We start from the raw sequence: 17,230 nt of genomic DNA, 5'->3' as shown, positions 1-17,230 counted from the left end.
GGAGCTAGCTAGCTCGGCTAGGACATCGGTACACAGTGTCCTTCGCCCCCGCCTGCCGAGCACTGTTTTCCATCAGGTCTGTTAATGTTACAACGAGGGAAGGAGCTAGCTAGCTCGGCTAGGACATCGGTACACAGTGTCCTTCGCCCCCACCACTGTTTTATTGCAGAGCACTGTTTTCCCACAGTTCCAACATCAACAGATTACACATCAATTTTAAGATAAAACATTGCACAATTAACCCTATCAATCACGAGACAACACTGTTTGTAAGCTTTTCAATGAAATCAAACTCAACCGTTTATCTTTTCAGGTGATGAAGAAATGGATGCCTTATGGGTATGGTGGAGTATTCAAAATGGGTCAACTGAGCCCCTTTATCTCCTGAATGTTTTGTCATTCAGGTTCAAAAAGTCACTTTCTGACCACTTCTTTCATGGGCAGACATGTATGGAACGTTTTGTTTAAATCAAAAGGGTTTCTGTCAAAAAGGGATCTAATTCAAATGGATTTACCCTATGATAAGTTTCATTCAGACCATTTTATTCAAAACCGAAAACTCATCCCTCCAATAGGTGGCAGTATAGTCATATCATTGAGGGGTCTTGGCGTTGGAGAGGCCTGAGAAACAGGCCTGAGAGATGGTCTAAAACTTACCCACCAGTAGCTTGCAGTGTAGAGAGGGGCCTGAGAGATGATGTCTAAACTTATCCCACCAGTAGGTGGCAGTATAGTGAGGAGCCTGAGAGATGATGGGCGCGTTCGAAAGGTGAGACTGACTGAGCTACAAATCACCTTGCATCATAAATAACTATTCAATATTATTTGTAGATGAATCAGTCAATCACAATGTACCCATGATATATCACGGTTTTAATGCTCTCGAACACAGCCAATGTCTGCAGTTACACTTTATTGCAAATAAAAGTCAACGGAGTTGAAAGATTCAAAGCCGGATGTTCCCATGTCTGTACGGTTGACATCAGTTAACACAGCCACAAAGTCAAAATGGTCTGTATCGTAAACATTCATGAATACAAACAATTTGCCTTTCGGTCTTCATTTAAGGTTCGGCACAACGTTATCAATGTGTTGAAGGCTAGGGTTAATGTTATGTTTCAAATCAGTGTTTAAGAATATAAATTGTAGAAATAGGCGTGGTTTATACATTTATGGCTGGGGTAAGTAGTGACGACTCAGTGGTACTGCTAGCGGAACACAAGCCCCCATATTGAGCTTGGCTGTGAGCAGTACGGTTGTAGTAAGCTGCACATACCCAGGGATGGTCTTCCTTTAATGCATGTAAATTAGACACAGATGGTAAGGGTACAGTAGGTGTTTTTATTGAGGAACAGTGCAGCATAACTTGTTGAGAGATGTCGACGCGGTCGGAGAGAGAGAAAGCCCAGAAACTGAATGAGCAGCATCAGGCCATTCTGTCCAAAATGCTCCGAGAGGACGACAACAAGCACTGCGCTGACTGCGAGGCTAAAGGTAATCTCTGCTGCTGAAATACAGACAGCGAAGCTAGGTTAACCCACCAAGTGGTTGTGGTTTCATATACGCCATCCCACCCAGCCACACATGGGAGTTTGACTTCTGCCTGAGTGTGAATGAGCAAGCTAACAGACATTGGCTAGCTAGCCAAGGTACACCGGTCATTCCATTTGACAGGGTTGATAGCTTGCTAGCCTAGCACGATGGAAGCAACACAAAAAGCAGGTATTGGCTCCGATGTCCTTCTCTCCAATTTATTTATGAGCGGAAAAACAATGTCGGAGACCAGTCTACGATAACGGAGGGTAATCAGTCTCCAGTATTGCCAGCACACAAGTCAATAAGGGCGGATCATACAATCCTGATGTAGCAGTGACTGTCAAGCAGGTTTTGATTCAGTTCAGCGAACCACCCATCTGTGATTAATGAATGCCTCTTGCGTCATGATGACGTGTTTTGCTAACATTCACCTTTCGTTTATGGACAGTCCCTATTTTCATTTCACTATCAGCTACAAGTGTGTTGACCATGAGCATTGATCAGTCAACAGCATGACGTGTCCATATTTCATACCACTGGGTCCTTATCTGCTTTGCCCTCGAGAGTTTCTCTGGTTGGTCTCAAAGTTAGGCTTTTGAGATGTGACTGTAGTTGCCATAGCTCCGAGAGAGTCCAGTCCAGACTGGTTCTCACGTGGTTGGGGGATGCTGGTTGTTTGATTGACAGATAGGGCCAATGAACAGCAGAGTTGATGGATGATGCTGTAAAATGAGGGATACATCCAGGAAGAGGACAGGTGACAACTTACAACTTTGCACTATCCTTTGTCAGACACAAAAGTTGACCTGGCAAACACTACACATTGCTCTTTCAAATTCCAGATTCACCTCCATCTGAATACAATATATTGTATAGCCTACATGGGTATTATCCCAGGAGTGTGTTGTCCAATTTGTGCACTATACACCCATCCATTGCTAAATATCCTGGACAGGCTCTAATCTGTAGAATGGTTCTATTTGTTTTCTATTCTTAGCCTATGTAATCCTGCTTTATGTAACGCTGCATTATGGCTGTCAGGTAAAAGGAAGTGTCAGTGTTTGTTTATTAAGTGAAAGCTCCACTCAAGCTGCATCCTTGGGTGCTTTATGTGTGAATGCTCACGCTGCATCCGTCTCTACGTCCGCCCACTTTGAGTTTGTGTGTCGTGAGGCATTTGTTCCTGTAAATTGTGTGTGTGTGTGTGTGTGCATAGCCTATGGGTTATGATTGTGAGATGATGCTGTCAGCTCATTTGTTAGCACTTGTGTTAGAGAAAATGGAAGGAAAGCGGTAGAGAGAGAGGGCTCACTCCATACTCGGGTGTTGCTTATCTCCTCTCCCCATACTGCCTCTCTCTCTCTCTCTCTCTCTACCTTCTCATTGCCTAAGCTCTGGTTTCGATCTCTCCAGTGTCCACACAATGGGAAAGGAAAATTACCCACTACCCTTCACTGCTTCTCCTTCCATGGCCTACAAGATGGGGCAAAGAAGTGTGTTTCTGTTTTAATGGCTTCCCACCTACAACTCAGGTTTCAGGACAGTCTCCACCATGATATCCATGCCTTTGAGATCAGAGCTGAGGTTGTTTGGAGTCTGGACTATACACTTGGGAATTAGTGGTAAGACCTTCATCAGGCTTAGGGGTCAACTCTTCTCTGAAATCAGAGGAAGATATTTCCAGCTGCCTTCTTCCTCCGTGTTGTCATGCTGCAGTAAGGGTTGATAGTCATTTGACTTCAGACGTCACTGAGTAACAAGGGCCTGAGGCACTCTCGCTTCACTCACTATTTAGTAAAATACGCAAGCTGGCACAGACATGTTGCACTGTCTCTCTTTCTGTCAATATGTCTCTCAATACCACGTATCTGCCCTTTGTGCTAGTGCTGAAGTTAGTATTAGCAAGAGGGAGATGGCATCTCTCTCAACACAGACCCCAGAGGCATGTTAACCCAGCCCTCTGATAGGCTGGCCCAGGCCGGGTGGGTGTGGCTCATAGGTTACATCATCAAGCTCCATCTGATCACACACTATCAGTTGGCTTTGTTGTGCCTAGCCTACTAAACCCAGACCACACAGGAAGAATACCTCTTGTTTCATTTCCACCTCTGCAGTGAAACGGGGAGAGGGGGGCTAGGTTGTGTGTGTTCCTAGACAGCCAGGACTATGTGTGACAGACCTGCAATAATGGTGAATAGGTGGGGTGTTGGCCCGTAGCTTTGACTACTGCTGTGTGACGAGTGACTCACCTGAGCTGCTCAGCTGTAATTCCACCCTGCCCGCCTGTGTCTCTGTGCCTGTAAACACTGTGTGCACACTGCCCTAAATTCTCAGGGTGTGTGTGAACAAATGTTAGTGTATACCTCTACCGTTGCTGTGTCTCAAGGCACATAAACCTCGGCTAGAACAGAGTGCTTTCCTTTTCGATCATTAGACTTGCCTACTTGTGCTGGGACCGTAGCATGTGTTTATTGGTAGGATATCATCTGGCATGGCAGAGGCACTCTCTTTGCGCTGGCATGATTTTCTCTGTGTTGGCACGGCAAGCTTGGCAAGAAGACCAGATGGGCGCAGAGGGTTGTTCTGACCCCCCCCCTGGATACCCCTCTCTCCCTCTCTGCGTGCCTGTGGGAGCCAAAGCCCATATATTGTATGGCTCTTGAAGTTAGCCTCACACGATGACGCCTAGTCTCCTTCTACACCTGCATTGCTTGCTGTTTGGGGTTTTAGGTTGGGTTTCTGTACAACACTTTGAGATATCAGCTGATGTAAAGCGCTATATAAATACATTTGATTTGATATCCTGCATGTTTTTGTGAAGCACCTTTTTGTGTGCCACTATTCAGGAAATCCAGTGTTTCTGCAAGAGGGATTAGCAACATCTCTCAACATTTGTGAGAAAGTGCTCCATAAATATAGAAACTTCTCCCATCTTCGCTGTGTCCTCATGAGGCCTGCAGACTGTTCCTCTTATAACCAATAGGTGGTGCCAGAAGCCCAATAACTCAGTGGGTGAAAGTCAGGGAATCGATGGAGAGGAAGCCTCATTTTATGATCTCTCAACCTAATACTTTGTGTTACTTCATTTTCTTCAGAGGACAGAAGTAACCTAGTAATTTGAATGGCATCTGATAATGGGGTGGTAGATCCCCAGTCGGCCCTATGGCTCAGAGCCAGTATCTACAAAGCATCTGAGTAGCAGTGCTGATCTAGGATGAGTCTTGCCTTTTAGATCATAATGAATAAGACTAATATAGACAGATTCTAGATCAGCTCTGGTACTCTGAGATGCTTTGTGGATACAGAACCAGGTGCCTGCGTTCAACATAGACCTCATTGACACACACACAGCTCAGTCGGCCCCGACAGATCCAGCTCTGAGGCCCGTCAGCAATGGATTAAGTGAATGTCTTTATGCAACAAATGTTAATACATCGAACCACGTCATGTAGAACCGAAATGCATTTTTTCATTCCTCTAATGAAAACCTTTCGAACTAAAATGTATCCTTCCTGTATCATATCAGAGGCCATCTATCTAGATGCGTATGGAATAACCCTTGAAACGGAGGATGCTCACCCCTAGTGTTTACCCATGTTCCATTCATGCTTGTAGAATATGTGTATGCTGTGTGAGTAGCTGCAGTCCTTCTCTGAACACGGCTGGCCTTCTCTGGGGACTAGTGCCACAGCCTTGCAATCCAACCTGGACTGCACTGCATCCAGCCACCACCAGGGAGCAGCAGAGCGCTGTTCTCCAGTGCTAGAGGTAGAAGTTGTCCCCCTACCCACAAATCTAAGATCAGATCGGGCCTAAAGGTTAGTATTAGCAGGCCTATCTGATCTTAGATCAGGTCAGGGGGGTGACCAATATCTAGCCTAACCCTGTATCAGTGGTTGAGTGCAACTTGATCTACTGCAACTTGTTCCTCAAGCACTTTTGTCATTGATTGGGTGGATTTAATTTTTAACAGCTTTGAACAATGGTGACACAGACAAGTCCAGGAGTAGGAAGTTGCTGAGACGACCTGTCAGTGTCTTCTGGAGAACTGTCTTCCACAGCCACCAGCTTCCCTGTTCTACACACATATACACACACACACACACACACCAAGCCCTGTCCTCAGTTTGACGGCAGTGGCCTTAATTTCAAGCTTGGCTGCTTGTCTCCACTAGTTTGAAAGCTACACTGTCACTCACCGAGGCTCCAGGGGGTGTGTGTGTGTGTGGGGGGGATGTGTTTGTTAGGTTGGCAGATCAGGTCTATAGTCAGTCAGTGGCTGATCTTTGGCAGGGGGTTCTGACTAATCAGCTAATCAATGCTCTTTAGTCTGGACCACGCTTAGCCTAATTGAATGAATCAGTGTTTTAGTGCTGGGCTGGAACAAAAACTATTACACTCCTGGAGTTGGTACAGTAGCAGAATAATAACGGTGTGTGTGTGTCTGCCTCTGTGTAGGACCGCGATGGGCGTCGTGGAACCTGGGGGTCTTCATGTGTATCCGCTGTGCTGGCATCCACAGGAACCTGGGCGTCCACATCTCCAGAGTCAAATCTGTCAACCTGGACCAATGGACCCAAGAACAAATCCAGGTACCATGGGGGGGGTGGTGGTGTGTGTGTGTGTGGGCAATGAGGTCTGTGGGTGGTTTTTGGGGTGTTGTGTTTTGGTTGAGGGTGTGTGTGTGTGTGTGTGTGTGTGTGAATTAGACAGATGAAGAAAAAAATGGTGTGTTTGAGGATGGGGGGGGTTTAAATTAAACTCAAAGTGTAGGCCTGTCTGTGGTTTGTTGAGCTGTCTGTCAGGGTAGATGGAGCTTGCGTCTCTCTCTGAATGTTAATTGCTGTTTTAATGGCTAATTAATTCCCGATGGGTAATTATTCCAACTTTAGATCATTCATTCCTCCTATCAAATCCATCTTTCTCCTCATCTTCCTGTGGCATTTACCTTCAGTGTGTGTGGGGGGGGGGGCTGCCTGCCTGCCTGCCTGTTTGTGTATGTGTGTCATTACCAAATACAAACTGACGAGAATGTAAATATAACATTTCAAAGCAGTTGTGGTAACACTTTCTCACTTCCTTTAAATTCCATTTGTTTTGAAGACTTTGCCCTCTGCTTGAATATGTGATGCATTATGAAGCTAGAGATGTCTAATGATATATTGAAGGCTGTTATCTCTCTCCCCTGTGTGTGTAGAGTATGGTAGACATGGGGAACAACAAGGCCAAACAGCTGTACGAAGCCCACCTCCCAGACACCTTCAGACGTCCACAGACCGACCAGTATCCTCTCTTCTCCCTGTGTGTGTGTGTGTGTGTGTGTGTGTTCAGTAATAATGAACCACTCTGTGTGCATCTGCATTTGACAAGCACCCATCACAACACAGTTCGTCTTCCCATGTCACTTTGGACCCAGTTGTGATGAGACACACATTTGGACACAGCACCTTTGCGTGCCTGGGTTGTATCGGAGAGTGCAAGGCAGCATGGGAGCTGGGCTGCCTGCTGTTCTGACAGGACAGCTGTGTGTTCTTAATAACAGCTGTTCCTGTTCAAACTCGGACTGAATTCACACGGTCTGCCTGGTTCAAGTCTAATAAATCATCTGGTATCTAGCCTTTTCGGGGGATGGGCATCAGTTTAGCCTTTTTGATGGCTCCTGCTAGTACTGACAGTAGTTCAAAGCCGTAGGGGTCGAGCTAGCTACACTAATTGGTAGGTAGGTCAAATGTGTAGGCCTACGTATTCATTGTGTGGGTAGTTGGCGTATTTGAAATGAGGCGGTGTGCTGCTTTGCTTTCATGTTGTCCTTCTCCCCCTCACCTTTTGTTAAAGTGCCTTTCCTTTTTCATGTTTCCTTTGTCTGTCTTCTTCACTCCCATCTTGCCCATCTCCTTTTCTGTTTCTTCTCTGTTGTCAGGTTTGCTCATCTCTCTGTGTCTCTCTTCAAATTCAATTCAGTCGTCTTTATTGACATGGCAAGTTAAATGACTTGCAGTACCAGTCAAAAGTTTGGACACCTACTCATTCAATGGTTTTTCTTTATTTTCTACATTGTAGAATAATAGTGACATCGAAAATATGAAATAACACGTGTAATCATGTAGTAAACAAATCAAAATATATTTGAGATTCTTCAAAGAAGCCACCCTTTGCCTTGATGACAGCTTTGCACACTCTTGGCAGTCTCTCAACCAGCTTCATGAGGTAGTCACCTGGAATGCATTTCAATTAACAGGTGTGCCTTAAGTTCATTTGTTGAAATTCTTTCTTTCCTTAATGCGTCTGAGCCAATCAGTTGTGTTGTGACAAGGTAGGGGTGGTATACAGAAGATAGCCCTATTTGGTAAAAGACCAAGTCCACATTATGGCAAGAACAGTTCAAATAAGCAAAGAGAAACGACAGTCCATCATTGACTGACCTTCATGTCTTAAAGTAATCTGGAAAATTTCAAGACCCTTTTAAAAGTTTCTTCAAGTGCAGTCGCAAAAACCATCAAGCGCTATGATGAAACTGGCTCTCATGAGGACCGCAACAGGAAAGGAAGACCCAGAGTTACCTCTGCTGCAGAGGATAAATTCATTAGAGTTACCTGCCTCAGAAATTGCATCCCAAATAAATGCTTCACAGAGTTCAAGTAACAGACACATCTCAACATCAACTGTTCAGAGGAGACTGCGTGAATCAGACCTTCATGGTCGAATTGCTGCAAAGAAAACACTACTAAAGGACACCAATAAGAAGAGACTTGCTTCGGCCAAGAAACACAAGTAATGGACATTAGACCGGTGGAAGTGCGTCCTTTGGTCTTTGGTGTCTAAATTTGAGATTTTTGGTTCCAACCACCGTGTCTTTGTGAGACGCAGAGTAGGTGAACCAATAAGGATGATCTCCGCATGTGTGGTTCCCAACGGGGAGCAAGGAGGAGGAGGTGTGGGGCTGCTTTGCTGGGGACACTGTTAGTAATTTATTTAGAGTTCAAGGCACACTTAACCAGCATGACTACCACAGCATTCTGCAGCAATACGCCATCCCATCTGGTTTGCGCTTAGTGGGACTATCATTTGTTTTTCAACAGGACAATGCCCCAACACACCTCCAGGTTGTGTAAGGGTTATTTGACCAAGAAGGAGAGTGATGGAGTGCTGCATCAGATGACCTAGCCTCCACAATCACCTGACCTCAACCCATTTGAGATGGTTTGAATGATTTGGACTGCAGAGTGAAGGAAAAGCAGCCAACAAGTGCTCTGAATATGTAGGAACTCCTTCAAGACTGTTGGAAAAGCATTCCAGGTGAAGCTGATTGAGAGAACGCTAAGAGTGAGCAACGCTGTCATCAAGGCAATGGGTGGCTACTTTGAATAATCTAAAGTCTAAAATGTATTTAGATTTGTTTTAATACTATTTCTTTTCTTTTTTACTACTTGTTTCCATATGTGTTCATAGATTTGATGTCTTCACTATTATTCTACAAAATAGTAAAAATAAAGAAAAACCATTGAATGAGTAGTTGTCAACTTTTGACTGGTACTGTACATTGTCAAAGTACACACACAACAATGGTGGGACAAACGGCAACAAGGCATCAGTACTAATCGTAGTTGTGGAAATAGTATTACCACTAACAGCAATAAGGCATCAGTACGAATCGTAGTTGTGGAAATAGTATTACCACTAACAGCAATAAGACATCAGTACTAATCGTAGTTGTGGAAATAGTATTACCACTAACAGCAATAAGACATCAGTACTAATCGTAGTTGTGGAAATAGTATTACCACTAACAGCAATAAGACATCAGTACTAATCGTAGTTGTGGAAATAGTATTACCACTAACAGCAATAAGACATCAGTACTAATAGTAGTTGTGGAAATAGTATTACGACTAACAGCAATAAGACATCAGTACTAATCGTAGTTGTGGAAATAGTATTACCACTAACAGCAATAAGGCATCAGTAATAATTGTAGTTGTGGAAATAGTATTACCACTAACAGCAATAAGGCATCAGTAATAATCGTAGTTGTGGAAATAGTATTACCACTGACATCAGTACTAATCGTAGTTGTGGAAATAGTATTACCACTAACAGCAATAAGACATCAGTACTAATCATAGTTGTGGAAATAGTATTACCACTAACAGCAATAAGGCATCAGTACTAATCGTAGTTGTGGAAATAGTATTACCACTAACAGCAATAAGGCATCAGTAATAATCGTAGTTGTGGAAATAGTATTACCACTAACAGCAATAAGACATCAGTACTAATCGTAGTTGTGGAAATAGTATTACCACTAACAGCAATAAGACATCAGTACTAATCATAGTTGTGGAAATAGTATTACCACTAACAGCAATAAGGCATCAGTACTAATTGTAGTTGTGGAAATAGTATTACCACTAACAGCAATAAGGCATCAGTAATAATCGTAGTTGTGGAAATAGTATTACCACTAACAGTAATAAGACATCAGTAATAATCGTAGTTGTGGAAATAGTATTACCACTAACAGCAATAAGGCATCAGTAATAATTGTAGTTGTGGAAATAATATTACCACTAACAGCAATAAGGCATCAGTACTAATTGTAGTTGTGGAAATAGTATTACCACTAACAGCAACGGCAATAAGGCATCAGTACTAATTGTAGTTGTGGAAATAGTATTACCACTAACAGCAATAAGGCATCAGTACTAATCGTAGTTGTGGAAATAGTATTACCACTAACAGCAACAGCAATAAGACATCAGTAATAATCGTAGTTGTGGAAATAGTATTACCACTAACAGCAATAAGGCATCAGTACTAATCGTAGTTGTGGAAATAGTATTACCACTAACAGCAACAGCAATAAGACATCAGTACTAATCGTAGTTGTGGAAATAGTATTACCACTAACAGCAACAGCAATAAGGCATCAGTAATAATCGTAGTTGTGGAAATAGTATTACCACTAACAGCAATAAGGCATCAGTAATAATTGTAGTTGTGGAAATAGTATTACCACTAACAGCAACAACAGTAAGGCATCAGTACTAATCGTAGTTGTGGAAATAGTATTACCACTAACAGCAACAGCAATAAGACATCAGTACTAATCGTAGTTGTGGAAATAGTATTACCACTAACAGCAACAACAATGTGAATAATAATAATAAACTAAATCATTAGTAGTAGGGAACTCTCAATATGACTGAAAGGCCTCATGGCATGGTATGAAAGCCAGAACATATTGGCAAATATTACTGACATTGCATTCTGTCTGTCTTTCTTTCCCCCTCCCCCTTCAGCTCTGGCCTCTGACTCGTCTCCATGTAAATTCTAGCATGAATAAAGATGTGCCTACAGGAGCAGCATCCGAATATATTCACACACCACTTTTTCTTGAGGGTATTTGGGCCTGCTTCGACAGCGACCTCCCTTCCTTCGCTTGTTTTTCTGCGTTATGAATTTCAGTCTTTCCCTTTCTTTCCTCCCCTGCCTCTGTAATAAGGCCATTCAGAAACATTCCATGCCATCTTGGTAAGCAACTCCAGTGTATATTTGGCCTTGTTTTAAGGTTCTTGTCCTGCTGAAAGGTGAATTTGTCTCCCAGTGTCTGTTGGAAAGCAGACTGAACCAGGTTTTTGTCTAGGATTTCGCCTGTGCTTCGCTGTATTCCAGTTCTGTTAATCCTGGAAAACTTCCTAGTCCTGGCTGATTACAAGCATACCCATAACATGATGCAGCCACCACCATGCTTGAAAATATGAAGAGTGATGTGTCGTGTTGGATTTGTACCAAACATAACACTTTATTCAGGACACACAGTTAATTCCTTTGTCACTTTATTGCAAAAAGGATGCATGTTTTGGAATATTATTTTTATTCGGTACAGGTTTCCTTCCTTTCAGTCTGTCATTTTGGTTAGTATTGTGGAGGAACTACTGTTGATCACAATTGCCCTCGTGATGAAATCCCTGAGCGGTTTAACGTCCTCTCCGGCAACTGACTAAGGAAGGACGCCTGTAACTTTCATAGTAACTGGGTGTATTGATAGACCATCCAAAGTGTCATTAATAACTTCACCATGCTCAAAGGGATATTCTTTGTCTTTTTCTTTACCCATCTACCAATAACGTTCTTCTTTGCTAGGCATTGGAAACCTCTCCGGTCTTTGTGGTTGAATCTGTGTTTGAAATTCACTGCTTGACTTGAGGGAACTTATGGATAATTGTATGTGGTGGGGTACACAGATGAGGTAGTCATTCAAAACTCACGTTAAACACTATTGCACACAGAGTGAGTCCATGCAACTTATTGTGTGACTTGTTCAGCACATTTTTACTCCTGAACTTATTTAGGCGTGCTGTAACACAGGAATAGTTATTGACTGTCTTTAGACATAGTTCCACTTTGATATTATGGGGTAATGTGTGGAGGCCAGTGACACACAATCTCAATTTAATCAGTCTGTAACACAACAAAATGTAGAAAAAGTCAAGGGGTGTGAATACTTTCTGAAGCTACTGTATAGTAAGACATAGCAGTGTGTGTGTACTACAGTGTCATTCCTTAACCCCTGACCTCAGAGCAGTAGAGTTCTTCATCCGGGATAAGTACGAAAGGAAGAAATACTACGACCAGAATGGCCTCAAAACAGCTTCAGTAAGTGTGTACACACACACACACACTGTCCACAACACTGATCTGTTACACAGCAATTGGCACAAATAATTGGTGTTTGTCTGTGTACATAACATTATTTGTGTGGGATTTGTATGTGAATGGGAGTTCTTTGTGAGAGGCATGTTTGTGTGGCAGGCTACATATAGAGCAGTGTTCATTTTGGCACCCTTTAAAAACAAATCTTAGTCATTTTGTCTAAAATTAGAATTAAGTCACATTTTTGTCGTTTTGATTTAGTGTAGTTATTGTCAAAATGACAAACGGGCCATTTTAGTCAACTAGTAACATATTAGTCACGTCACATTTGTATTGCCCCATGAATCTATAGTCTTAGTGCACAAACATACACAGCCTTGTCCTACCAACATCTTTTTCTGCATGACTTCCTATCGCATGACTTTCTCCCCAACAGCCAAATTGGCAGAAGAAGACATAAATCTGACCTCTTGACAGGGCTCTAACGTTTTCCGTGGCTCCAGCCCATGATTTTGTCGCACCAGTAGAAAACGAAGCGGCATCACGCAATGGAAAACATTTGTCATTCACCTTCGAAAGTAATCTGCAGTGCTTTAGACTGTGTGTAATAGACTATTGAGATTGTAGGCTATTTAAAAAATAATACAAAAATAAGTTTTTTCATCTAACATGTCCATGTAGGAATGCATGGTTCAAGATCTGTTGATGTGCAACCTAATCCAGTGATTTGTCTTTTGTCCACTAGTAGTCATGTATTAATCTAACAGTAAATATAATACCACCGCTAGTAGTCATGTATTAATCTAACAGTAAATATAATACCACCCACCGCTAGTAGTCATGTATTAATCTAACAGTAAATATAATACCACCACTAGTAGTCATGTATTAATCTAACAGTAAATATAATACCACCACTAGTAGTCATGTATTAATCTAACAGTAAATATAATACCACCGCTAGTAGTCATGTATTAATCTAACAGTAAATATAATACCACCACTAGTAGTCATGTATTAATCTAACAGTAAATATAATACCACCCACCGCTAGTAGTCATGTATTAATCTAACAGTAAATATAATACCACCACTAGTAGTCATGTATTAATCTAACAGTAAATATAATACCACCACTAGTAGTCATGTATTAATCTAACAGTAAATATAATACCACCCACCGCTAGTAGTCATGTATTAATCTAACAGTAAATATAATACCACCCACTGCTAGTAGTCATGTATTAATCTAACAGTAAATATAATACCACCACTAGTAGTCATGTATTAATCTAACAGTAAATATAATACCACCCACCGCTAGTAGTCATGTATTAATCTAACAGTAAATATAATACCACATGTATTAATCTAACAGTAAATATAATACCACCACTAGTAGTCATGTATTAATCTAACAGTAAATATAATACCACCACTAGTAGTCATGTATTAATCTAACAGTAAATATAATACCACCACTAGTAGTCATGTATTAATCTAACAGTAAATATAATACCACCCTAGTAGTCATGTATTAATCTAACTAGTAGTCATGTATTAATCTAACAGTAAATATAATACCACCCTAGTAGTCATGTATTAATCTAGTAGTCATGTATTAATCTAACAGTAAATATAATACCACCCACTAGTAGTCATGTATTAATCTAACAGTAAATATAATACCACCACCGCTAGTAGTCATGTATTAATCTAACAGTAAATATAATACCACCACTAGTAGTCATGTATTAATCTAACAGTAAATATAATACCACCACTAGCTAGTAGTCATGTATTAATCTAACAGTAAATATAATACCACCGCTAGTAGTCATGTATTAATCTAACAGTAAATATAATACCACCCACCGCTAGTAGTCATGTATTAATCTAACAGTAAATATAATACCACCCACCGCTAGTAGTCATGTATTAATCTAACAGTAAATATAATACCACCCACCGCTAGTAGTCATGTATTAATCTAACAGTAAATATAATACCACCACTAGTAGTCATGTATTAATCTAACAGTAAATATAATACCACCCACCGCTAGTAGTCATGTATTAATCTAACAGTAAATATAATACCACCCACCGCTAGTAGTCATGTATTAATCTAACAGTAAATATAATACCACCACTAGTAGTCATGTATTAATCTAACAGTAAATATAATACCACCACTAGTAGTCATGTATTAATCTAACAGTAAATATAATACCACCACTAGTAGTCATGTATTAATCTAACAGTAAATATAATACCACCACTAGTAGTCATGTATTAATCTAACAGTAAATATAATACCACCACTAGTAGTCATGTATTAATCTAACAGTAAATATAATACCACCACTAGTAGTCATGTATTAATCTAACAGTAAATATAATACCACCACTAGTAGTCATGTATTAATCTAACAGTAAATATAATACCACCACTAGTAGTCATGTATTAATCTAACAGTAAATATAATACCACCCACCGCTAGTAGTCATGTATTAATCTAACAGTAAATATAATACCACCACTAGTAGTCATGTATTAATCTAACAGTAAATATAATACCACCCACCGCTAGTAGTCATGTATTAATCTAACAGTAAATATAATACCACCACTAGTAGTCATGTATTAATCTAACAGTAAATATAATACCACCACTAGTAGTCATGTATTAATCTAACAGTAAATATAATACCACCACTAGTAGTCATGTATTAATCTAACAGTAAATATAATACCACCCACCGCTAGTAGTCATGTATTAATCTAACAGTAAATATAATAACAGTAAATATAATACACCCTAGTAGTCATGTATTAATCTAACGTAGTAGTCATGTATTAATCTAACAGTAAATATAATACCACCCAGTAGTCATGTATTAATCTAACAGTAAATATAATACTAGTAGTCATGTATTAATCTAACAGTAAATATAATACCACCCTACATGTATTAATCTAACAGTAAATATAATACTAGTAGTCATGTATTAATCTAACAGTAAATATAATACCACCACTAGTAGTCATGTATTAATCTAACAGTAAATATAATACCACCACTAGTAGTCATGTATTAATCTAACAGTAAATATAATACCACCACTAGTAGTCATGTATTAATCTAACAGTAAATATAATACCACCCACTAGTAGTCATGTATTAATCTAACAGTAAATATAATACCACCCACCGCTAGTAGTCATGTATTAATCTAACAGTAAATATAATACCACCCTACATGTATTAATAGTAGTCATGTATTAATCTAACAGTAAATATAATACCACCCACCGCTAGTAGTCATGTATTAATCTAACAGTAAATATAATACCACCACTAGTAGTCATGTATTAATCTAACAGTAAATATAATACCACCACTAGTAGTCATGTATTAATCTAACAGTAAATATAATACCACCACTAGTAGTCATGTATTAATCTAACAGTAAATATAATACCACCCACCGCTAGTAGTCATGTATTCATCTAACAGTAAATATAATACCACCCACCGCTAGTAGTCATGTATTCATCTAACAGTAAATATAATACCACCCACCGCTAGTAGTCATGTATTCATCTAACAGTAAATATAATACCACCCACCGCTAGTAGTCATGTATTCATCTAACAGTAAATATAATACCACCCACCGCTAGTAGTCATGTATTCATCTAACAGTAAATATAATACCACCACTAGTCGTCATGTATTAATCTAGTAGTCATGTATTAATCTAACAGTAAATATAATACCACCCACCGCTAGTAGTCATGTATTCATCTAACAGTAAATATAATACCACCCACCGCTAGTAGTCATGTATTCATCTAACAGTAAATATAATACCACCCACCGCTAGTAGTCATGTATTAATCTAACAGTAAATATAATACCACCACTAGTAGTCATGTATTAATCTAACAGTAAATATAATACCACCACTAGTAGTCATGTATTAATCTAACAGTAAATATAATACCACCCACCGCTAGTAGTCATGTATTAATCTAACAGTAAATATAATACCACCACTAGTAGTCATGTATTAATCTAACAGTAAATATAATACCACCCACCGCTAGTAGTCATGTATTAATCTAACAGTAAATATAATACCACCCACCGCTAGTAGTCATGTATTAATCTAACAGTAAATATAATACCACCCACTAGTAGTCATGTATTCAACAGTAAATATAATCTAACAGTAAATATAATACCACCACTAGTAGTCATGTATTAATCTAACAGTAAATATAATACCACCACTAGTAGTCATGTATTAATCTAACAGTAAATATAATACCACCATGTATTAATCTAGTAGTCATGTATTAATCTAACAGTAAATATAATACCACCCACCGCTAGTAGTCATGTATTAATCTAACAGTAAATATAATACCACCCACCACTAGTAGTCATGTATTAATCGAACAGTAAATATAATACCACCCACCGCTAGTAGTCATGTATTAATCGAACAGTAAATATAATACCACCACCGCTAGTAGTCATGTATTAATCTAACAGTAAATATAATACCACCACTAGTAGTCATGTATTAATCTAACAGTAAATATAATACCACCACTAGTAGTCATGTATTAATCTAACAGTAAATCTAATACCACCCACCGCTAGTAGTCATGTATTAATCTAACAGTAAATATAATACCACCCACCGCTAGTAGTCATGTATTAATCTAACAGTAAATATAATACCACCACTAGTAGTCATGTATTAATCTAACAGTAAATATAATACCACCACCAGTAAATATAATACCACTAGTAGTCATGTATTAATCTAACAGTAAATATAATACCACCACTAGTAGTAGTCATGTATTAATCTAACAGTAAATATAATACCACCCACCGCTAGTAGTCATGTATTAATCTAACAGTAAATATAATACCACCACTAGTAGTCATGTATTAATCTAACAGTAAATATAATACCACCACTAGTAGTCATGTATTAATCTAACAGTAAATATAATACCAC

The 17,230-nt window shown here is 39.7% G+C and overlaps 1 protein-coding gene across 4 annotated transcripts in view; it reads left to right on the top strand.

Moving 5' to 3' along the window:
* Positions 1-1,044: 1,044 nt before the first annotated feature.
* Positions 1,045-17,230, top strand: part of smap1 (small ArfGAP 1) — a 66,457-nt gene continuing 50,271 nt past the window's right edge. For 2 of the 4 annotated variants that reach the window (XM_042323585.1, XM_042323584.1), the window contains exons 1-4: positions 1,045-1,494; positions 5,995-6,128; positions 6,734-6,819; positions 12,117-12,192. In XM_042323585.1, the coding sequence (XP_042179519.1) occupies positions 1,377-1,494; positions 5,995-6,128; positions 6,734-6,819; positions 12,117-12,192 (414 nt within the window). In that variant the 5' untranslated portion in view covers positions 1,045-1,376. The remainder of the gene's footprint in view (positions 1,495-5,994; positions 6,129-6,733; positions 6,820-12,116; positions 12,193-17,230) is intronic. The other 2 variants (XM_042323587.1, XM_042323586.1) reach the window with 2 other exon arrangements.

This window comes from Oncorhynchus tshawytscha, linkage group LG06, assembly GCF_018296145.1.
Source record: "Oncorhynchus tshawytscha isolate Ot180627B linkage group LG06, Otsh_v2.0, whole genome shotgun sequence".
NCBI classification, from domain to species: domain Eukaryota; kingdom Metazoa; phylum Chordata; class Actinopteri; order Salmoniformes; family Salmonidae; genus Oncorhynchus; species Oncorhynchus tshawytscha.
The sequence above is the reverse complement of the archived record's forward strand: the minus strand, read 5'-3'. Positions and strand labels throughout refer to the sequence as shown.